Source organism: Hyperolius riggenbachi, chromosome 3 (assembly GCF_040937935.1).
Source record: "Hyperolius riggenbachi isolate aHypRig1 chromosome 3, aHypRig1.pri, whole genome shotgun sequence".
Lineage (NCBI taxonomy): Eukaryota > Metazoa > Chordata > Amphibia > Anura > Hyperoliidae > Hyperolius > Hyperolius riggenbachi.
Genome location: NC_090648.1, coordinates 182,586,196 through 182,611,214, shown reverse-complemented (window position 1 = coordinate 182,611,214; position 25,019 = coordinate 182,586,196). Strand labels below are relative to the sequence as shown.

General features: G+C 42.7%; 1 protein-coding gene across 4 annotated transcripts in view; it reads right to left on the bottom strand.

Annotated features, from left to right (window-relative positions):
- Nucleotides 1-1,659: 1,659 nt before the first annotated feature.
- The window catches only part of ATP8B4 (ATPase phospholipid transporting 8B4 (putative)), a 352,146-nt gene continuing 328,786 nt past the window's right edge, over nt 1,660-25,019 (bottom strand). For all 4 annotated transcript variants that reach the window (XM_068275401.1, XM_068275402.1, XM_068275404.1 and 1 more), the window contains exons 23-29: nt 24,298-24,481; nt 20,956-21,179; nt 13,870-13,953; nt 10,730-10,975; nt 7,870-8,008; nt 7,409-7,539; nt 1,660-2,275 (exon numbers count right to left, since the gene is read on the bottom strand). In XM_068275401.1, the coding sequence (XP_068131502.1) occupies nt 1,994-2,275; nt 7,409-7,539; nt 7,870-8,008; nt 10,730-10,975; nt 13,870-13,953; nt 20,956-21,179; nt 24,298-24,481 (1,290 nt within the window). In that variant the 3' untranslated portion in view covers nt 1,660-1,993. The remainder of the gene's footprint in view (nt 2,276-7,408; nt 7,540-7,869; nt 8,009-10,729; nt 10,976-13,869; nt 13,954-20,955; nt 21,180-24,297; nt 24,482-25,019) is intronic.

Sequence of the window (25,019 nt, the reverse complement as noted above, 5' to 3'; positions counted from 1 at the left end):
TAGAGGCAGCAATACAGAGACACAGAAGCATGTAATTATGCACAGACCATGCCTCTGTGTTTTCTTAAGATATAAAATACCTGCCTCGGGTTCTCTTTAATATTGGGCTGGTTATATAACCATCCAGCCTAGCAATATGGAAGATAATATGAAGGTGTGAACTAGTGAATATGGATATCCTCTTGAGTACATGGCTTTCTTTGTATGTATGTAGAAGTTACCCAGCAAGTCTACTATAAAGACACAGCAATATCATTCTACAACAACAAAACTGAATTCATCAAGCAATACAAAATGTGAACTTATCTGGACAGTTCAAGCTGAGGAGCCATATATTCTGCATTTTAATTCCTTCAGATGATAAATGCCCAAGTTTTATTGTGTCAGGTTATGTGAACTTGCCACTTCTATTCAGTTCTAGCACCAAAGCTAGATTTAATACCAAAGGAGTCACTCACACAGAAACTGCAGATTATTGTGCCATGTGTGAAGCCTCACTCCTATAGTCACCAGTCAGCTAGATATTTTGGTAAGAGGAAAAAAAAAGAAGAATATGGACACATTTGGTTGCTTTCATCTTCATTATCCACATTTGATTCCAGGTTGTTTAGACAAGTTCCATTAGAGAGGCCATAGACATCTATGTGGATTCCTAGTGCCCTCTATGTCTCCCCCAGCTCTGAAGAGGGAGCAGGCACAAAGGTGGAGATAAGACCACTTTGTGTACGTGGTCTTAGCTCTACAAATTAACAGCTCAATCTGAGCCACTGAGCTCCTCACGTATTTACAGCAACTGTTTTAACATTCATAATGCTGAAAAGGCTGCAATGCAGAACAGACATTCGTCTTGTCTGAAAAGGAATGTTTTACGTTCCACCAGGAAAAAATCTGAACCCTACACTTTATATTTTATACTGCATGCTAAACACTGGCCATACCAAACTTATTGCTCTCAAAAAGGATATCTACTTTACTAAAGAACATCATAGGCAGTAAGCAACAACAAAAAACAAACTTTTGTAGTTTTAAGGGAAACTGATGGCTATAAATCTTCTGAAAACCAAGAGTAGCAGCATTGTTGTAAAATTATAAATATTAAAAAGGAACTCCATAAAATGTCAGGACTAAAATAGATGGCAATCTGCAGGTTTCTTACTTTCCATTGCAGCTGTCTAAGCATTTTGCAGAGCATTTCTGGGTTAGAGGATATCATGCAGATAGTTATATAATTTCCACAAGGGATTATGGTCTACACTTACTGGAAAGCATTGTGCAACATAAACCAGAAATGGTCCACAGCCACATAGAAGCCACCAGACACCTGTCTTACAAGTACTCATTCGATTTGCAGCCACAAAGGTAGCAACTGAAGCCTGCATATCACCACTTGCCTCCTTGGCACCCTGACGAATATGCTTTATGAAGTCATCCTTTAACTTGCTTTAAGAAAAGCAAAACAAAATAAACATTTTAGAGCTGAAATATTAAAGATGCCTGTCTGAAGTATGCTATATCGATGAAATAACCTTACAGTATTGGTTGACTAGAAGAAAATGGTCCAGCTAAAATGGTACCATTAGTGTACATTTTTTAAATCTAAAAACAATTCAACACATTGTGCTGCATGAATGGTATAGTCATAACCCAAGTGATGGGACATTCAATGGAGACTTGTTTTAATGGTTGTTGGTCGGCAACAAAAGTCTACAGTGCTGTGTTATTGTTCTACGTCACAGTATGGAGTTCCAGCAACGCTCTTTTACAGTGACTTTCCAGCAGAGCTGACAAAGGCGTTTGTTGACAGTATCTAGCCAAAAATGGCATAGTCTTACTTTGATGATGTCGTGTGTTTACACAATCCATGACTTTACAAATTCAGGAGGAATCGCTTACAGAAGACAAAAATTATCTCCCTTTGGTGTTGAGAAACACAGTGCAAAAATATGGCCACAGCTAAAGAGTAAAAAAAGAAGCTTCAAATATGGTCCAAACTTCATAACTTCGAAGATTTGTCACTGCTGAAACTATTAAAATTCTCTGCAGTTTTCTTTCGTAAATTTTCTATCCAGCTTGTGCTGCTCAGCATGGTTCTTGCTAGGCCTGAGGAGGACTGTGGTTCATTTAACCGCATATTTTTACCAGATGTAATAAGTTCACCATAACCTTCTTGGTGAGCAAAGGCATATCCTGATCTTCTGGAACTCGTTCTGTGAACCCGACGCATATGATTTGCAAGTGGCTTCCGCTTCTTCTTAGCCTGCTGCAGATAGCGAACCTTCAAGCAAAAAACAAAAATAATCACATTTTGTAGCTTCCACGCTACAGAAAAGTCCATGATTTACGCATCCAAACCTTTACTAAAATCAAATGGTTTTTTGGTCGGTTTACAAAATGACATCAAGATTCCAAGTCAATGAGATCTTTTTCTATGCAGTAAAGACCCGATTAACTGGACTGGTCTCAACTAACCAGCTTGCCTGGGGTGGGGGGGTTGAATGGTGGTGGAACTTCTGAGTTTTGCAGACCTTTAGTGCAGCAGAAGCGATGTACCCAACCTCCGGGAGCTGTCTTCTACACATCCTGCAGCTGCCAGCGACTTTCCTGTGTGTATGTATTGCTCTAAGCAAGTCACGTGACCCGCATCGGCTCGCATGCACTCTTCGGGAGTCGTACAGGAAGTGTAGAAGATGGGGCTCGGAGGTTGGGTAAGCTGTCTCCGCTGCGTACAGATATGCAAAGGGGAGGTTAGTGTTATTATAGCGACGGTGGCTTGACTTTTCAAGCAACCTGCAAGAACACATATCCGGCATCAGGCAATCCCCGCCTGTGCTGGTTAACACGGATTATACTGTACATTACACTTTAAAACTATATCTAGGCAATTATACATTTTCAAACCTACAGAAATAAAAAAGAAGTGTCTAAATTAAGGCTGAATACAACAGCAAAACATAATGCTGGCTCTCTTGGCTTAACGTTCAAAAATTAGGATTCAAGAGTGGGTGATTTACTCAACCACTAATTCACAGACCTCTCAGCAACCCAGTCTAGCACCTGCTATGTCAAGGATGGCAAATATTAACTTATTAGCAGACTAAGTTTAATCAATCCAGACCAGATTTGTTACATCACTTATGATATCCTGACGGGGGATCTCTGGATAGGTGTTAATCAGGCTCAGAGTTTAATAGTAATAAACCTTTAATAGTGCCTATCGACAACCATCTGATCTCAGTTATTACTGAAGGTTAGTACTGAATATTATATTTAGGATATTTTACTAGCATCACCATTATAAATGTTTTAACTATTTAAGTGCTGCTCTAAGGCACGTATCCCTACCCATGGAACATCAGTCTTGAAAAGAACTCATCATTTCACTGGAATTTAACGCTAAGAAAACTCTTTAGAATTTCAATAAAAAAATGTAACGATTGGTGTCAGCACACAGAGAGAATCTGATTATTGGTGATCTGCAGTATCACCAAGAATGCAGATATATACCTGATTATTGATGATCTGCAGAATCACCGATAATACAGATATATTGCTAACCTCTGGACACCTAAGGTATGTGAGTGTTTGGTGTAACAGTAATACTTTGAGTAGTGCACCTGCACGCAGGTGATCATAAGCAGTAAGGAAATACTGCTCTGAAGAACACAGAGCCTTCCAGCAGCCTGAAGCTCCCCAAGGGCTGGAGTCAGGCTGAAGGTCGGGAGGATCAGAAGGTGAGTGACACCTGAAGGTGGATGTCACTATCTGATCTAGAGACTATCTCTTAAGGGGAGAGATAGCTCTCGAGGTCGGGCAAGCCAGGTCGGCAACACACAGATAAAGTACATAGACAGAAGGCTGATTCGGTATCCAAGGCAAGCAGGGTTTGGCAACAGAGTATCAGATATGTGAGGTACCGAATCAGATGACAGAGGAGTAGTCAGGAAAGCAATAAATCATAACAGATATCAAACAATGCCTAGTCTGGGTGTGAGGTCCTTGGTCTCTACACCCTGGAACTAGTCTGAAGAATAACAGAATGATTTCCACGAGTTCCCTAGACTTAGGTGCGAGGTGCGTGGTCTCAGCACCCTGGAACTACCGTCTTTCCCCGAATATAAGACACTGTCTTATATTCTTTTTGGGGAGGAAATGTCTGCTAGGGCTTATTTTCGGGGGTGGGAGGGGCTAGACGCTGTGTGTATGGGCAGGTGCGTGGTCTCTTACCGCACCTCCCTTGTGGCTGCGACCCCTCCGTTCCTGGTAATTCCTCCGGTGGCGGCGGCATAGTAATCCATCTGTGAGGGCGCCCTGTGACCCTCACGCAGTACGCTAGGCCAGCTCTGCGCTGGCGCTCTCTTCCTGTCATCATGTGCGCCCGGCAGATGCGTCCCAGGCGCACACTGATTAATCAATGTGCGCCTGGGACGCATCTGCCGGGCGCACATGATGACAGGAAGAGGGCGCCAGTGCAGAGCCGGCCTAGCGTACTGCGTGAGGGTCACAGGGCGCCCTCACAGATGGATTACTATGCCGCCGCCACCGGAGGAATTACCAGGAACGGAGGGGGACGCAGCCACAAGGGAGGTGCGGTAAGAGACCACGCACCTCCCCATACACACAGCGCCCCGCCCCCAGCTAGGCCTTATTTTCGGGGTAGGCCTTATATTTCAAGCATGCTTGAAATATAAGGGAGGCCTTACTTTCGGGGTAGGTCTTACTTTAGGGGAAAGACGGTAGTCTGGAATATAACACAGATGACAATACAGTTCCCTGATCTTGGGTGCGAGGTCCGTGGTCTCAGCACCCTGGAACTAGTCTGGAGTATAACACAGATGACAATACAAAGTTTCTGGCTCAGTGTGAATTCCCAGGTCCTCCTGGTTCAAACACACTGTGGGATCTGACTAAGGTCTAACTGCTTCCACCTAGTGATTGCAACGGCAGACAACTTGAGAATGGCCAGCAGCAAGTATATATGGAGCAGTGCTCTCCAGCACCACCCCTAATTGATCAACCAATAGAATCTTGCCCTGACGTCAGCTGATCAGCGTGATCAGCTGACCTTCTTCTGTTTAGCACAAAAGTTCTGCCTCTTAGCGCGCGCGCGTGTTCCTAAGCCTGTGTGCACTAACAGATCCAGCCACACCAGACCCACGCTGCTCCGCACAAACCGCCGCGCTGGACCCGGAATCCGCCGTCCCCTACTGCTGTCACAAGCGGCGGATCTTGCGTGTTCTGCCCTGCCACCAGACGCACGCGTCCGCGTGCAAACCGCCGCATTGGACGCGGAAACAGCCGCCTTCCCACCAACAGACGCGGCGGCTTTTCCGCGTTCTCTCACAAAAAATAACTCCATTCCCTGCCTGTGCCAGACAAATCAGAAATTGCAGAAACTGAAAAACAAATCACGACCTCGCCCATTATTAGGACTTCTTAAATAAAAAAAAAAGTCACTAGAGTAAGGATGTATGTAATAACTTTAGAGCAGAAGCAAGTAGGAATTAATAATGAAGATTGCTGAAACAGTTACATTATATAGCAGAACCCGGGCCTGATAAAATGTTCACTTTCTTGCAGGAGATACTTTCTCATTTTACCCACAAACTAGGCCGATCTGTGGTTAAGCCCACTCCCCACTTTTGGCCTAAAAAATATGCTATATGCCGTGACCCCGCTGATTAGCCGACCCTCAATGTGCTGTCCTTGCCTCCCATGTAGAGAGTGCATCATAAGCGTGTCCCTGCTGCAGGGTGCGCTTTAGAGCATGCCAGTGAAAGTATAGCTACCTCTCCTCACTCCAGCTTGCATTCTTACTTCTCCCAAGCAGTTTCTGACCTGGCTGCTAGAGTTCCGGTCTCACTGTCACTGTGACCGCAGTGAGCCTGGATCTCTAGCGGCCAGTCCAGAAGCTGCAGGGGGGAAAGAAGCTGGAGCCAGCATTGGTAGCTATGCTTTTCAGTGCACTTCCAACACGCACTCTTCATAGGGGGGTTCCACACATAGGGCTCCATTCTCTAAAATGTGATAACTGCTATCACGCGATCTGCGCACAAAGGTTTTTACGCGAACTGTGTTACTTTGCGTGATAAGCGAAGGTTTGCGTGCGATCACGAGCATGTTTCACGTGAAACGCGCACACCTTCGCTTATCACGCAAAGTAACGCTGTTCGCGTGAAAACCTTTGCATGCGGCAGATCGCGTGATAACTGCTGTGATAGCAGTTATCATGCTTTAGAGAATTGAGCCCATAGCGTGACGCTAGTATTGCGGGGTTAACGCCCGCGATACTAGTGAGGTCTGTTTTGAGGGGGTCCTCCATCTCTCCTTTGCCAAGCTGTCCTGCCTTACCATTGCTCCATACTGGGCTATGTATCTTTTACACTATAATCCACTTGGGCACTTTATCTCTATAGGCTGCTTCCACTTCAGGGGTTGTTTTATAACTTTGGTGGTGTTCATAGGCAATTAGCTAGTTAGAGTATATATTCTCATAGCATGAGCACTTTTGTATTTGATGATTGTTATGGTATTTTTTCACTGTATTTCTTTTAAGGTAATTTATTGAGCATCACTTTTATATATATTCATTTGCATTCTATTGCACGGTACTGAACTTGGGTTCAACTACCCTGGGGGCTCATTATTGAGCCTCTAGGGTTTGGTGCATCACAAGTGGCCAGTATTATTCATTGGCAAAGGAATTTTATGGTTCATGTTTTAAATGGTTCTAATATTTTTTTAACTATCACGAGTGCCAAACATATTGAATTATGGATTAGGTTGTAATAAAGATCATTTATATATTTTTAAAAATATCTGGGGAGTGCTGCATTTTCTAATGGTTTCCTTGTTTTTGTAAGAACAGAATTGAGTGTATACACCTTGAACAGATACCTAATACTGAATAGAAGTGGTGTACAATGCAGAATGTATCATTAATGGGTAAATAAGTGAGCCTGAGAGTGATCTGCTTCTGTCCAAGCTGCTGGGACCCGGGGGAGGCTGAGCTCTGTATTGGCACTCTGGGCTCAAGGAGGACAAAATGGAAAGTAGGGATGGTCATTTCTAGGGGAACTCTTGGGAGAAGCATGTGATTTGTTTGATCAGCTGATAGGTTTGCAAAGCTTAGATTTGCTGTGGTCACATCCTGCTTTAGCACATGATCATGACTAGCAAATCATAAACTTGCATATCTATCACCTGACCAAACTGATCAAATGCTTCTCCATGAGTTATCCTAGACATGACCATCATTACTGAAGGAGGAGACACACAGGGGGTACCAGGAGTGAAAAACAGTCAGTACCCACTGGGAGTTGGCCAACTTGTTAAGGGCTGAACTCTCATTGCATGGGGTCTGCATACTGTCTGCACTACTGATTTAAATAACACGTGCTTTCTACCTTACCTTATCACTTAGTGTTGGATTCAGATCCACCTTCAAAAAGCGGTAAGTCAGCACAGGCACGACACAGATCACAGTGGTCAGGAATATTACAAGCCACACACTTTTCTGACTTAGGGAATTTCTGGCATTTCCTGTTGATAAAATTGAAAGTAAGAAATGATTTGTGCCATTGGGGAAAATAGAGGTTTACTATTACTAGGCCGGCTATTGTTTCCGGGACACAAAGACAGGGTGACATTGTGGTAAACATAAAATAAGAAAGTCTATCAAGAACAGTAGAGCTTTTTTTCTGATGCAGATAATTCCACAGCCAATTTTAAATTTCTAAGTGTAATTGCACATTTTACTACATTTGTGGAAAAGTTATTATACTGTTCTTAAAGCTGTTTCACAAACAACTTTTGCATATAAAAATCAATCTAGCATAAAAACGCTGCATTAAAAGTAAAAACTTCACTTACCCACAAAAGAAAAATGACTGGGAAATATAGCAAAGATTCCATCTCCATGCATGGCAAATAAGATGGAAAAATACACAGCAAGACTGCCCCAGATATAGAAATGGTTGATAGCAGTCCAGTAACTGGTGTCCAGGCCAATCTGTAACACAGGAATTGTAAACAGCTTTCCATATGTCTGTTACTGCGGTTATGAAAGCATTGCCATCCATACTACTTGGTTACAATACGAAACGTTCTACTAGTGATTAACCATTTACACAGTTTCACTGTATCTCAAATTAAAACCTCCAATAATTCATTTTTATAAGCATGATTTTGAAGGTGTGTGATCATCTTAATTGTGGGCTGTCTGCAACTGGTGGCAAATAAACTCAGCTGGCAACTAGTAGCAAATTACAGAAGACTACAGCTTTCTCGCCTCTTCCCTCGCAGTCAGAATGCTGGCTTGGCCTTCAAAACGGTAACGGCACTCATGTTAAATGAATCAAATACAGGCTACAGTGGTGGACATGTGATCGCGAGTGGCTATATAGCTGCTCGCTGGGAGGAGAAGTAGTGCATCAGAGTTTGGCTACACTGTAACAACAGGCTTTTTAATTACCAGCCTGGCTTGGCAGCTAATTAGTGGGATCGAATCTGCTGTAACATAGTTCACGCTACATGCTAAATTTAGATCTATTTCGTCCCGAAATAGATCGATCCCATCGATCGCTCCGTGCGGGAAATTACCGTCGATCGCCCGCGGGTAGGGAGCACGTTGCTAGCGGCGTTCGAGTGCCCGACGACCGACGCAATACATTACCTGCTCCGACGGCGCGACTCCCCAGGTCTCCGCTGTCTTCTCCGCTCTGGTCTCTGGCATGCTTCACTTCTTCCTGTCCCGGCAGGAAGTTTAAACAGTAGAGGGCGCTCTACTGTTCAAACTTCCCCCAGACAGGAAGAAGTGAAGCATGCTGGACCCGGAGACCAGAGCGGAGAAGAAGACAGCGGAGACCTAGGGAGTCGCGCCGGCGGAGCAGGTAATGTATGCCGGAAGGGGGGGGGGGGGGGTGGAGCGGCGGTAGCAGCACCACCACCACAGATTGTGAGTTGATTTCAGCCTGAAACCGTTCACAATCTGTTTGCAGTAAAGGCAGCCATACGATCCCTCTCTGATCAGATTCGATCAGAGAGGGATCTATCTGTTGGTCGAATCTGATGGCAAATCGACCAGTGTATGGCTACCTTAAGTGGGAGTCGGATAGTGTTATGCAAAGATAGGGGAGAGATAGTGTGAGAATTGGGGTAGTTAGCAGAATATTAGTATAGGTAATTATTGATATTCTACTATCAGGAATACCTATAATCTGCTATTGCCTGGTGTCCATTTGTGCTCACATCTCTTTTGTATATATGCTCAAATGCAATGTCCCATGCTGACAGCCACTTTCTCATGTGCAGTGATGGTGCTGCAGCTTCCACTCTGCATTAGAATCAATGGAACAACATCTAGACATGAGTCTACAATAAGGGACACAGACATCACCGGACCTGCATGATTTATGTTCTTTAATGTCAGATACTGTAATGTATTTTTTCTAGCTTTGCACTAGAAATTAAAATGTGTAAATTCTGTTTTAAGAAAGCAACTATATTTTCCATGATTTGTATTAGTAGTGGCCTACAAGTCTAGGTCAGCCATTTGCAAGTTACTTAGGATGTATCCACGCTCCAAATGTACAGTTACTTAAGTCATTAACCCCCTCCCGGCCGTCTAACGCTGATCGGCGTAGGGAGGGTGGCAGCCCCAGGACCCCCTAACGCCAAAAGGCGTCAAGTCCTGGGGCGGGGTTTTGCAGGAGATCTCGTGCTCCACTCCGTCATCAGTCTACCAGAGGCGATCGCTGCTAGCAGACTGTTTCTCCATCTATTTACATTGTACAGCACTGTGATCTACTGCAGCGCTGTACTGGGGACAACCGTGTCACTCGGCTGTCCCCTATAGAGGCTCAAGAGAGATCTGCTCTCATAGGCTGATGCCTATGACAGCCGATCGCTGTCATTGGTTAGCAAGGGAAGGGAGGGGGTAAAAAAATATATTAAAAAATAGAGAACAAACATCGCTGGAGCGATCAGAGTCAACCAACAGAAAGCTCTGTTGGTGGGCTGAAAAGGGGGGGGGGGGATTGACTTGTGTGCTGCGTTGTATGGCACAGCAAGCAGTTAAAGCTGCAGAGCACTAAATTGTAAAAAATATCTTGGTCACTAGGGGGGTGTAAGCCAATGAAAGTCCTGAAATAATTAAATAAGAACTTTAACCAAGGATTGCACTTGCAGCCAATACTCCTTTTCACACTAGAAATATTTACTTTTTCTCAAATAGATCTTCTGGGGGGTCTGTGTGGCTGATATTATGGTGAAACCTCTCCCACTGTCTGACGTCAGTGCCATGGCCCTGACAGATTTCTGGCTGTAAACCTAGTTGCATTGTGATAAATAAAGGCTGTTTTCAACTGCCAAGCAAGCAGTCTCTCGCTTATAAAATGTAGTTTTAGATATTGATTCCAAATATTGAAAAATTTAAGTTTTTTTTTTTTAATTGATGAGCCACATTGTTGGCATGCATGTTAAATTTACTATTGAGATGGCCTGGCTGCTAAAAATGGTGCTTGGTTCACTTTAAATGAGTAATTTACTTATTTTTTTCCCTAGGATACGTGAAGCAAGCAGTGTAAGAAGTCCTGTACATTGTTATGTATTGTCTGACAGTGGTCAAAAGACTGAGGACCTGCTCACTCTAGTATCAGCTGTAAGCCAGCACTTGGGTAGGAAGAGAAACTGATCTGCTAAGATGAAAAATAATAAAGGCAAAGTACATTACCTGGACACTGACAACTATCACTAGACTGGTAGCAATAGTGACAGCAAAGGACTGATAGTCTGCTATGTGTTTTCCATCCGCACCAGATGAATTAAAAAATGCCCCAAATGGTACAAAGAAAAGAGCAAATGAAGTGTAAATTCCGTGTAATACACAAATAAAAAATCTTCTCTTGTTGAAAAGTAAATTCAGCTGGCCAGGCTCGTAAAGCTTAGTGTAGTCCATACAGTTTTGTTCATTCACATCCTGCAAATAATCAATAATCATAAGATATATGGGCACTCCAGAATTTATCAAGTAACTTCTTAAAGTACTGCTGTACTGACAGTTTTAGTCCTATTCCTATTAAAGAAAGAAGAAAAAAAAAAACACCGCATAACTCATCTACTCCTGGATCCCTTCATTGCCTTTTCTGCCCTGTCAACTCTCCCGTTCCACTGCTGTGTCCTCTTGCATCTACAGTTATCTTCACCGCTATGGCGCTGACAAGGAAGTAACCCGAAAGTACTTCCGGGTCAGTGCTATAGCAGTGAAGATGACAGCAGATATGCAAAGACATGGCAATGGAACGGGAGAGCTGACAGGGGAGAAAGAGCAGGGATCCAGGAGAAGAAGAGTTGTGCAGTGGTGTTTTTTTCAGGTCTTTGAAGCATGGCGGTATAAGGGGTGCTCCTAGGGAGAATAACTGCCATTTGCTCCCCACCCATTTGATGTTCTAGTCAGTAGAAGATTTCGGCTCACTAGAACGGGGTCCCCTGAGGGCACTGGACTGAGAGAATGGTGCTGCAATTTATGGCACCTATATCAATCAAACCCCTCTCAGTTCAGGGGTACTTTAAATATAGCCATGGCTTTGCTAGAAATTGCTATAAAACAGCAGTCTACCTTGTTTTCCACTGGTAATATAGACTAAGGAGATACAAAGTTAGAGAATGCAGCCCAGAAAAAACAATGTCATAGTAGTAACAATCTTAAAATACTCTTTCTTCTAAATTGAAGCCATAGTCCATAGATGTGTCTATAAAACTGCTCACTAAAGGTGGCCATACATCAGGCGACTTGGCCGCTGATCGACCATCCGATTAGATTATTATAGAATCAGATGAAAATCAGTGCTGCTCAGTGCATGCCCGACCGACAATGCGACCAATTTAGGGCCGACTGCGACAAAGCCCCCGGCGCTGTCCCCCCAATGTAAAATGCCCAGTGTGTGCTATACATTACCTGTCAGTGGTCTCCGCTTGCTCCCTCCATTGTCTATACACGTGTGCCACATGGTTGCCTAGTAATGTTCCCTTACTATGCAACCATATGGGGCATGCGTGTATGGACAACGGAGGAAGCCCAGAGCAAGTGGAGGCCGTGGACACGTAATGTATATCTGTGCACAGGGGCACCGGGGTGACATTAAACATTACGGTGGACAGCGTCGGGCCCGGAAAGGGGGTTGGATGCGGTGTCACAAGGCCGATTCCTGATAAGTTTCAGCATGCAAGCTATACATTACATTACCTTAAGGTGTTATTACTTGCTGTCAAACAGATCAGATAATAGCGGTTGTCTTTCACTGTCTTTGTGTATACACATGCCGCTCCCCATGTTGTGCTAAATGCAATTACATCATTCACACTTTCTATTTATAAATCCTGACATTTTAAAGAGGCAAGAATGGACCACTATAGTGAAAAATTAAATTATGTAAAATACATTAAATACATTCAAATAAGAAGTACATTTATTTCAGAGTAAAATGAGCTATAAATTACAGATTCTGGACTCCTTATGGAGGATTCTCAGGCTTTTCTTTATTTTCAAAAACACTTAGTGAATGGCAGTTGCTCCATTCAACTGCCAAAATAGTGTGCAAAGAGGTAGGGCTCATTTCCACTAGTAAGTGATGCAAATGCGGCTACCGAGACGCATCGCGTCACTTCTGCCGCTGGCCGCATCACTTCTGCATCTCCCGATGCGGAAGTGAATTGAGGAGATGGGACGCGCGGGCGGATGAGGCCGTGCGAAAATCTGCAGCATGCTGCAGATTTTCGGGTCGCTCCGCACCGCACATCATGCACGCAGTGAAAACTCTTCCACTGGCGTGCATGTGTTTCAGGACACCTGCGGTGCGATGTGGCTATGTACTTTTCTGTCAGATATCTTCTACCTACTGTAAGTAACAGCAACAAAGCAGAAAGTAATTTCTGGATCAACTATGGAAAAGAACATACTTCTTTGTATGTAGCAGGAGGAGGTGGCAGCACTTCACAAGACAGGCTGCATCTGAGTGACCAACTGCATGGATGTGCAGAGCCTAGATGTAGGCAGGTTACACAACTTGCATTCAAAACGGATACAACAAAATGGAGGATGTTGGCTTCCAAAAACAGTTTGCGCGCAGCAGCGCTGCCAATTTTGCTCTGTTCTTATTTGTGTTTGTATGTATTTTAAATTTGAAAATCTTTCGCGATAATGGTCCTTTAAGGTCCGTACACACAGGTTCACTGATGTCGCCAGTCTGAGAATGTGACTTGATCACTCAGGTGACATCAGTGGACTGATGCAGTACACAAGCCAGACAGTTATGCAGCTGATGACACGTTCTGTAGCTATGCTGGGAGGGACAATGTAAAGCACAGATGTGGCGTCAAGTGGCGGGCAGTTACTTGGCTGAGTTAATCGCCGGAGGGATCGCTAGCCGAGCAGCAGTCTCTCACCAGGGGGCTGCTGTACACATGCTGGATTATCAGCTGAGCCGGTTATTATGGGTTGTCTCAAGCAACTTTAATCATGCATGTGTACACGCCTTTAGACTACATACACACTTTAGAAGACCGTCTACCACAGGGACTGCGACTGGATCCATTGAGCAACAGTTTATGAAATACACCTATTGTGGCCAAATACATAAATTATTATGTAGTCTTTCATTGCTGCCAACTATAAGTATAAATTATAGCCACTTCTGTCCAAGATCTGATGCTGAATTTCAAAGTTTTATACTGCAGCTGTATTACAGAAACTATAGCACAATGCACACAGACATATCTGTCTAGGCAAAATAATAATTCACTGAAAAATCCATTGAAATAGTCAAATTTAGAATGAAAGTCAAGAGGCCAAAGTGTAGTCGCAAAAGATCATACCTGGTCAAACAGTCCCATTGCTAGTACAGGAAGTGATGTATACACAATGTTGAAAAGTGTAATAAACCACTGGTCATAAACTGTCTGTAAAAGAGAAATAAAAAGTAATTAAACCCACCACTGCATTCACATGCGTAGATAATTATTTTTAAGTTTGTTTCCAAACTACTGAAATAAGCAGACAGTGTGTTCATTTGCTTAGATTGCATTGCTAGTCCACAGCTTGTAAACTTTGCACTATGAGCAACAAATAAGCACTATGTTCCCATTAACAGAAATTACTACTATGTGGAGAAGAGGTCCAAATATAACACCCTGAACTTTATTTAACGGTTCAAATAAATGCAGATGAAAGAAAACTGAAGCCAATTTTCTAACTTTTTTTTTTTTATTCTCTGGTAAGAGTGAGAAGGAATTAGAATATCCAGTGGCTTAGCTAGGGTGTTTGACACCCGGTGCGGATAATTCACCGACACCCCCCCCCCCCCAAAAAAAGCGAAACACGCAGCAGTGGACATGACATGGGTGGGGGTAACTGTAAGGCAGTGGGCTAATATAGGTAGCCAGAATAGTTGCCCCCAGCATAGGTTAGATATGTAGGTGCCCCCAGTATAGGTTAGTTAGGTAGGTGCCTCCGATATAGGTAGCCAGTATAGTTGCCACCAGTATAGGCTAGGTAGGTAGGTAGGTGCCCCCAATACAGGTTACTTAGGTAGGTGCCCCAGTATAGATTACATAGGTAGCTGCCCCCAGTATAGGTTAGATTGGTATGTGCCTCCAGTGTAGGTTAGATAGGTAGCTGCCCCCAGTATAGGTTAGATTAGGTAGGTGCCCCCCAGTTAGGTTAGATAGGTAGCTGCCCCCCAGTATAGGTTAGATAGGTAGCTGCCCCCCCCCAGTATAGGTTAGATAGGTAGCTGCCCCCCAGTATAGGTTAGATAGGTAGCTGCCCCCCCCCAGTATAGGTTAGATTAGGTAGGTGCCCCCCAGTATAGGTTAGATTAGGTAGGTGCCCCTCAGTATAGGTTAGATTAGGTAGGTGCCCCCCAGTATAGGTTAGATTAGGTAGGTGCCCCCCAGTATAGGTTAGATTAGGTAGGTGCCCCCCAGTATAGGTTAGATAGGTAGCTGCCCCCCAGTATAGGTTAGATAGGTAGCTGACCCCCAGTATAGGTTAGATAGGTAGCTGCCCCCCCCAGTATAGGTTAGATAGGTAGCTGCCCCCCAGTATAGGTTAGATTAGGTAGGTGCCCCCCAGTATAGGTTAGATTAGGTAGGTGCCCCCCAGTATAGGTTAGATTAGGTAGGTGCCCCTCAGTATAGGTTAGATTAGGTAGGTGCCCCTCAGTATAGGTTAGATTAGGTAGGTGCCCCCCAGTATAGGTTAGATTAGGTAGGTGCCCCCCAGTATAGGTTAGATTAGGTAGGTGCCCCCCAGTATAGGATAGGTAGGTGTCCCCCCTAATGGAGGGGAGAGCCGCAGCCGCGGGGAGGGCAGCCCTCCCTCTCCCTCCCTCTCCCAGGGCTGCCCTCCGTGCTCCCCCCTCCAGAATTCATAGAGCAATGCGCAGGGGAGCCTGTGTACTAAACGGCTCACCTCCCTGCGTTCCCATTGCCGCTCAGTCGCCGCTGGTCTTCTCCTCTCTGCATATGCTGTTACATACACTGCTTCCGGCTAAACAGGAAGTAGCGGCGACTGAGGGGCGATGGGAACGCAGGGAGGTGAGTCGTTTAGTACACAGGCTCCCCTGCGCATTGCTCTATGAATTCTGGAGGGGGGAGCACGGAGGGCAGCCCTGGGAGAGAGAGGGAGAGGTCGGGCTGCCCTCCCCGCGGCTGCGGCTCTCCCCTCCATGCGCACCCCCTTTAAGGCGGCTGGGGTCACCCCACCTGGTGCGGGTCGCACCCCCCGCACCCCCGTCACAACGCCAGTGAGAATATCTGTCTGTTCATCCTTGACAGTGCCTCAAACTACAGAGTGCCCCCTGTTATGACGAGTAGCTTGATGACAGTTCTGCTTCTGTTTATTTTATTTTCCTTTTTTTTTTGTTTTCTGGAAGAATACTGTGCTTTACGATTTAAAATATGTCTTCCAACTGTTGCAAATAGTAGCTTGGATGACCATTCTGCTCTATTCTTTCTTTCTTTGCCCTGTAAGAGTACCTTGCACTTGAGGCTAGTTTTACACCTGGCCAGAGCGCTATGGTGCGATGCTCCGCCCCCTCACATCACACCGCTACAAAATAGATTCATATGACCCTGTGGCCAAGTGCGCCTACTGAGTCATATGCATAGTGCCGCCCCCCCATCCCTCTTCCGGTGACATACTCCCTGCTGGACAGGAAGTACATCAATGGAATTCTTGGCTTCTCCGTCGTATTTGCATTGCGCTGTGCATGCGGCAACGCCCCAAAATTTTTAATTTTCTGCATCGCCCAGTGACTTACATGCATTCGGTCACCACGGAAGTCCAACAGTAATGCGCTGTTGATTTTTTGGCAGATCGGTGGTGAAATGGACATTTCCAGCACAATGTGATGCAGTTAGTGTACTAGGCCCCATAGATTTTCATTGCTGTTGCGTTACCCTGCGGGTAGGAAGGCTAACGCAACACAAAGTAAGTTGCCTAGTGTGAAAGGGGCCTTATTGTTTAAAACATGTTCCTATTATTAAAGAGAATCTGTACTCTAATATTCTTACAATAAAAAGCATACCATTCTATTCATTATTTTCTCCTGTGCCCCTCTGTGCTGTTTCTGCCACTCTCTGCTGCAATCCTGGCTTGTAATTAACAGTTTTAGGCAGTGTTTACAAACAAACTAACCAGCTTCTAATAGGCTCAGCTAAGCATAGTGTGTGAGTCATTCACAGTGTGCAGGGGGCCTGCAGAGGGTGTGTATCACTTCTACCAATCACAAGCAGCCCTGCACATTCCACACAATCAATCCTTAGCCCGACAAACAGGACAGAGGAAAGATACATTGATTTATTAGAGACAGTGCAGTTAGGAAAGACTGCAGTAAGCCAGAGCAGATTAGAACAGGCATAGGAACTTATAGGATAGAAGAACTAAGGCTGAAAAATTTGTTACAGAGTCTCTTTAAGGGCCGTTTTCAGGGCACTGTTTTCACACTTTGCTTAAATACTACCTTTTCAGTCATTCCTTGTCATTAGGGAGCTCATTTCCCATGTTACCTAAACGGGTTGGCAAAGTATATCATATTTTCCAAACAAAGCAAACATTTTGTACTTTGTCTAAAAACATAAAGGTATTCTACAAAGAATCCTGAGGTCTCGTACTTTGCCCGTGACATACACATCTCCATACTTTCCTTGCCTGCTTGCTTCCATAACAATAGGATGAAAGGCAAATTTGCAATCTACTCATTTAACAATTTTATGGACACTATGTATAAATTGGAGATTTTAAAATGTAAGACTATAAAATACACCTCAAGTGATTTGAAGAAAAAAAAAAAAAAAAAAGAAAAAGTTACTTACCTCAGAAGCCTCTGCATAGTCCAGAGATTTCCTGGAAGAGTCCATCGTTCCAGTACAGGGTCCCTCTATACCTATTCGACATAAATTAGCTGAATAGGATTCTTCAGGCAGCTCTCCAGCCATGGACAAGCGCATCATAACTGGCAAGAACCATGCATGCCCAGTAGAACGAAGCACTCAAGCACAGAGGTAAAGTCTAGATGCACTCATCCACGGCCAGGTGTGTGGCCGGAAGGTGAAGAGGGACCCAGCGCTGGTGGGCTCTACCAGGATATGGGAAGCCTCTGGACCTTTCAGAAGCTTCTAGCTACTGATTTATCAAACTCTCATGTTTTGAATTGCTCAGATGTACTTTAAATATTATACTGCTTTGGCTTTTCTTTGTGATGGAGTGTTCTAATCAATTGTATTTCTGCTTCAAATCTAATCGACTTAAACCCAGCGCAGTTTTCTTCCAAACATTATATTGAACCCTGCTTGAAATCTGCCATTTTACTAGGTTCTTTAAGATGAAGAGATCACCATATGTTTCACATGAACATTACAAGCAATCAAGGAGATTTTTAGTTTAGGTGACAGCATTCTGGCTGCTTCACAAGAATCTAGGTAATGTAAAATGTGATGTCAAAAAACAGATATGCAACAAGAAAATCATCTGATGGGTCGCATTATTATACCAAACAAACATTTACACACACAGCATTAAAGGCAAACAGGTGGCATTAATAGTGCACTCAGAAATACATTTTTCTGTTCAATCATTTTTAAATCAATTTTAAAAAGGTCTTCAGAGTTAAGATTTACGGCACAGTTAAAACCAGTCAAACATGTTAAGACATAACAGAGACCGCTAAACGAAGTCATATCTATCAATTATACACACATTTCACATTCAGATTATTTCATTTTATGACTTGTTATTCAGAGAATTTCAGTGATGAAGAATGATGTAACTAACCATCAAGTAATACATCATTCATCAGATTTGCTATATTGCCTATTTTGGTATCTTTTTAAACCAATAAACTCTGACTGCCAAGTATTCTATTTCTGTACTGCTCAGTATGGCTACTCCAGCTTTATCTGCGCCTGACAGTCTGATAGACTCTGCCGATAATGCACGCCAACGTAATTTAATTAAAATGAACCACCCATGAAGATAGCTCTCCTAAAATGACTTGGTGAAAAAAACACGGCTTTCTCCAAAATTGGATAATTAATTTCAGACGTCAGGGAGATTGGTTTTAATCTACGAGGTGGCTATCACTAGCAAATGATAAGTGTTCTCTTGTGGAAAAGCAGACAGCATGCTGCTTGTAAGAATGATCGATCTATTCTCAACTTTAAGAGACAAAGTAAATTCTTCTTTTGAATTTATGCGAGTCTGGTTAGCAGCAAGATATTTCAGTCTAAACTGGTTTAGAAAATAAGTCAGATATATCAAACATCGATCCTACTTTCTTTTGGCAAAAACTTGCTACAGATGAATGTTAGGGTTGGAAACCTTTGTGCGCCTTCTCACACAACTTGGAGAAAAGGGGTGGACTAAAGGCAAGGCACAACATAATCATTTAGTTATAAATGAATTGGACAAAGGAAGCACAACTACTGCATAGTACGTAGTAAGTAAAGTCTGCTTAGTGCAAACCTTGGATTATTTGATTAGGAAGTGTAGGGTTTACATTTAGCATTTTGCTGTTTAAACACAAAGCCAGATCCTGCTTTAATCTTTGGGTGTGAGAAAAAAGACACAGGGACACCGGGAGCCCAATATCGTGCAGTACCATCTGGTTAGGTTGGATAAATACCTAAAATAATGTATATATACTCACAAGTCAATTTTCAATAAGACAGATTTTAATATGCACATCAGACAACTCGTTTCGCGGATACAATCCGCTTCATCAGGTCAATTTCAAGTGCCATAAAGGAATTGGCTGTACTGATAATCCTGGGCGCCTGTGCTAACATCAAGGCTTATAGAGTCTCTGTAAAGTGATGCATACGAAATAGGGAATGCCTTTTCAGATGGCCCGGGGAATGTGTTGATCGGCTGAGTTAATCACATTTCCCTTAGGTCTATATGCCTGCAAGATACAATTCTGAGATCTGTATTAAGGCTTCTAACAGCTTAGAAAAATGTGGCCTCCTAGTGGATAGAATGGCACCTAATGAATGGTTCTCACCACTCAAATATGAAAATAAACACACCTGAAAGGCAACACCTGTGCCTGGAACTCTGAACCACGTAATAAGACACCAAAATAAATATGCTCAAAAACTGCACAAGTTCTTAAATGTAGAAATATTTAGACTCTACACATACCTCTGTAACAAAGGGGTAAATACAATTGATACAACTGATACCATTCACATCATACAATAAAAATATGCAACAATAAATTACTTGTACAATGTGTTTTAACCACTTTGTCCTCCTTGACGTATAAAAACGTCAAGGAGGACAGGCGCGCTCCCGTGGCCGATCACGCGCACTCCCGGCCGCGGATTCGGTAGCCACGGAATCAATGTATCGGGCTATGGAGCCCGATCACTGATTCCTCTCCCCCGCTGAAAAAGCGACAGCTTCTCTCGGAAGCTTCGCTCTTTTTGAAGCTGTGTCCCTCTAAGCGTACATTGTACGCTTAGAGTGAAGTCATGTAAACAAACTCGAGATTGCCATCTTGTGGCCAAAAAGTAAAACTACAAGTAAATGTAAAAAAAACATTACAATACACAAATATTTCCCCAAATAAAACACTTTTATATCCCACCCTCCCAAAAATGCCCACATAAAATGTTTAATAAAAAAAACCAAAAAAACATTACTATAAAAAAAAACAACACATAAATATTTACCTAAGGGTCTAAACTTTTTAAATATCTATGTAAAGATGAAATATTTCTCTCAATTTTTTTTTTATAAGCTTGTAAATAGTGATGTATGCAAAACGGAAAAAATGCTCTTTTATTTCCAAATAAAATAGTGTCGCGATACATTGTGATAGGGACATAATTTAAATGGTGAAATACCGTGACAAATGGGCAATTACAATACGTGGGTTTTAATTATGGAGGCATGTATTATTTTAAAACTATAATGGCCGAAAACTGACAAATAATGAATTTTTTCATTTTTTTTTCTTATTCTTCCTGTTAAAATGCATTTACAGTAAAGTGGCTCTTAGCAAAATGTACCCCCCAAAGAAAGCCTAATTGGTAGCGGAAAAAACAAGATATAGATCAGTTCATTGTGATAAGTAGTGATAAAGTTATAGGCTAATGAATGGGAGGTGAACATTGCTCAGATGCATAAGCTGAAAACGACTGAGATGTTAAGTGTTTAAAATGCCTAAGTAATGTGGCTTCATGGAAAGGTAATAACAAGCTTTTTGAACAGTCATTGAACTACCTAAATATAGTAACAGAAACTCATTTTATGCTGCAATTGTAGATCACCAGGAAAATGTATACAACAAACGCCAGCTGATAACATACTGTATTCTTCTTATATCTGCTTGCCAGTCTTATAGAGGACCGTAAATACTCAATGTGTATGACCTAAGGTGAGAGATGACTACTTACCTGTGCAGAGAAGCCACAGAAGAATCCAAACCAGAAATGAACTAGGGTGAAGGCAAAGTTTTTATAGAAGAAATAACAAAGGAATTTACACATTCGGAAGTATGACCAGCGACCATGAACCAAAAGCAGTCTTTGTAGGTATCTAAACTGAGCAAATGAGTAATCACTGGCCAGCACTGCTTGCATGCCCTCCTGTCCACTGATACCAACTCCTATATGGGCACCTGCAATTAATCAAACAAAACAAGTCAGCTGTTATTCTACTGTACAAATGTGGTGTTCAACTTGTATGTTATATGTAAAGTATCTACTAATCTACTGCCACTTCCCATTAATTTTGCAGTAAAACTGATCAGTCTGCTACTAACTGAACAGCTAAAATGCAAATGATGCATCAGTAGAGCTGCAGTTGGACATGTGGGCATAACCTTTAAAGTATCCCTTCCCAGGCTCTTCCATAAATACAGAGAGTGCAGAATTATTAGGCAAGTTGTATTTTTGAGGAATAATTTTATTTTTGAACAACAACCATGTTCTCAATGAACCCAAAAAACTCATTAATATCAAAGCTGAATATTTTTGAAAGTAGTTTTTAGTTTGTTTTTAGTTTTAGCTATTTTAGGGGGATATCTGTGTGTGCAGGTGACAATTACTGTGCATAATTATTAGGCAACTTAACAAAAAACAAATATATATCCATTTCAATTATTTATTTTTACCAGTGAAACCAATATAATATCTCAACATTCACAAATAAACATTTCTGACATTCAAAAACAAAACAAAAACAAATCAGTGACCAATATAGCCACATTTCTTTGCAAGGACACTCAAAAGCCTGCCATCCATGGATTCTGTCAGTGTTTTGATCTGTTCACCATCAACATTGCATGCAGCAGCAACCACAGCCTCCCAGACACTGTTCAGAGAGGTGTACTGTTTTCCCTCCTTGTAAATCTCACATTTTATGATGGACCACAGGTTCTCAATGGGGTTCAGATCAGGTGAACAAGGAGGCCATGTCATTAGTTTTTCTTCTTTTTCTTCTTTCCCTTCTTGCCAGCCACGCTGTGGAGTACTCGGACACGTGTGATGGAGCATTGTCCTGCATGAAAATCGTGTTTTTCTTGAAGGATGCAGACTTCTTCCTGTACCCCTGCTTGAAGAAGGTGTCTTCCAGAAACTGGCAGTAGGACTGGGAGTTGAGCTTGACTCCATCCTCAACCCGAAAAGGCCCCACAAGCTCATCTTTGATGATACCAGCCCAAACCAGTACTCCACCTCCACCTTGCTGGCGTCTGAGTCGGACTGGAGCTCTCTGCCCTTTACCAATCCAGCCACTGGCCCATCCATCTGGCCCATCAAGACTCTCTTGAGATATTTCTTGGCCCAGTCTTGACGTTTCAGCTTGTGTGTCTTGTTCAGTGGTGGTCGTCTTTCAGCCTTTCTTACCTTGGCCATGTCTCTGAGTATTGCACGCCTTGTGCTTTTGGGCACTCCAGTGATGTTGCAGCTCTGAAATATGGCCAAACTGGTGGCAAGTGGCATCTTGGCAGCTGCACGCTTGACTTTTCTCAGTTCATGGGCAGTTATTTTGCGCCTTGGTTTTGCCACACGCTTCTTGCGACCCTGTTGACTATTTTGAATGAAACGCTTGATTGTTCGATGATCACACTTCAGAAGCTTTGCAATTTTAGTGTGCTGCATCCCTCTGCAAGATATCTCACTATTTTTGACTTTTCTGAGCCTGTAAAGCCCTTCTTTTGTCCCATTTTGCCAAAGGAAAGGAAGTTGCATAATAATTATGCACACCTGATATAGGGTGTTGATGTCATTAGACCACACCCCTTCTCATTACAGAGATGCACATCACCTAATATGCTTAATTGGTAGTAGGTTTTCGAGCCTATACAGCTTGGAGTAAGACAACATGCATAAAGAGGATGATGTGGTCAAAATACTCATTTGCCTAATAATTCTGCACTCCCTGTATGAATGATCAGCATGATCAAGCATTTACGTCTCTAAAACAGGATTTACATATAAGCAGTGAGGGGACAGCAGACACGTCACACTTATATTGGAGGAGAGCAACAAAAATTGGACAATTTCTAAACCCGTGAAAAATAATCCTTCTCCCAATGACAGTTAACCCTTTCTAAAGCACGGTCAGACTTAATCTTTCTGATCCACTTTCAAGCTTAGTCCGACAGTGGACCTTTCCCCCAAGCTCCTGATGTCAGACAATGTATAACAAGAAATATGGCAGCCGCTGGAGGCACTCTCGCCAGATGTAGTCCAGCATGGCGTCAGCCTGTTTAGATGAAAGTGTCGAGCTTTTATCACTGCCGTCCCCACACTGCACAACTGCGCTGCACAATAACAATATTAAATGGGTGCATTTGGGCTCCCCACAGCCTGCGCAGCTGCCAGATCTAATCCAGCATTGCATCAGGCTACTCGGATCAAAGCGTTGGACTAAGTTTGACACTTTGATTTCCTTCAGCACCACACTATGCCACATAATTGCGTATTATGCTACCACATGTGCAATGCAGGGCAGGGCTGCAGGGTGCAAACTGGAGCCCCCACTGATAGGTGATTATGAAGTTTGATTGAAAAGGGTAAAAACCTGGTATCTGTTCTCAAAGAGACGAGAGTGTACTTTCTGTATGACTGACAGCTACATTACAAAAAAAAAGTATAAAAAAAAATTAAAATGTAAAGACTGTGTGCAAATATAAATCCCAGTGCAAATTAGTTCTAATATATAAAATAAATTGCTATTTATAGGCTTAACATATAAGGAAGCCAAACCTTCCTCTTTTTCACAAACCAGATGTTGTAGGATTCGCCGGTAGCTTTCTAAATCTTTCTAAATAAAAAATGACTATTTGAGAGCTTATACTGTAAAATTGCAGACATTGTGGATCTGTATATTGTAGCTGGCAGTTTGAGGAACGTTTTTGCATTATAGGATTATCGCGTTCATACAAAGTCTGTTTTACAGTGTACTGTGTAGTAACAAAAAGGGGTTTCTCATCTCCTTAACATCCTCCTATGCAACAGAAGACGATACTTTAGTTCTGGTGTTCAGACTGCTCTGCTCAGCAGATAAAAATCTTAACCTTTGGATGTATTTGTGCTGGAGGAGAGCTATTATAGATGAAAGATAAACTGTGATTTTAGGCTTCAGCTGTAAGGGGCACTGAAGGTGAAATGTAGACACTGTTAGGCAAGAAAGCTGCAGGACAGGGAACATTCTTATTTTATCTAGATAATCTATTTAACATATAACCTATAGCAGCAAAACATTAGCGAGCTGTATATATGATGGCTTACTTTTTATCATACTGATGTCATTGGCCCCATCTCCTATTGCCAGGGTAACTGCTTTTTTATACTTTTTTACTAGTTCCACCACTTGAGCTTTCTGAAGAGGAGTGACTCTGCAGCAAATCACAGTTTTGCACATACATGCAATCTCCAGGAAATCTCGCTCCATGTCTGCTTCTAAGGCATGTGCCTGGAATGAAAACAAGATAGATTTAAAGAGAAGGATAGCTTTTCTATTCCGTTGTAGCCAGGTAGTTTCTTCATGTAATGTTACTAAGAGGAGATGGCTCCACCACGGTCAGTAATGCAACTAATTCCAGTAGGGCAGGGATATCAAACTACAGTTCCTAAAGTTCCCTGCACATTTTTGGCACAGCTCAAATTAATTGATGGGACTGAATCAGAAAAGGTGTGGTGTCAAGTAGGACACGTCTCCATTTCTCTTTCCATCCTAAACACTGGCATGACTATGGGGCCCTTGAGGACTGGGGTTTGACACTCGTGCAGTAGGTTCTCCTTAATATTCTCCAAACTTTTGTTAATTAAAGTTTCAACATTTCAGAGTCAACAAGAACCCCTTCCTTAATTCCTTGGTAACGCTGAAATGTTGGAACTTTGATAATAAAAGTCTGGAGAATATTAAGGAGAACCTACTGCCCGAGTGTATATTGTGGAGCGCCTACTGGAGGTAAAAGTACAGCAATGATTATGTGTAAATCCTGTGGATT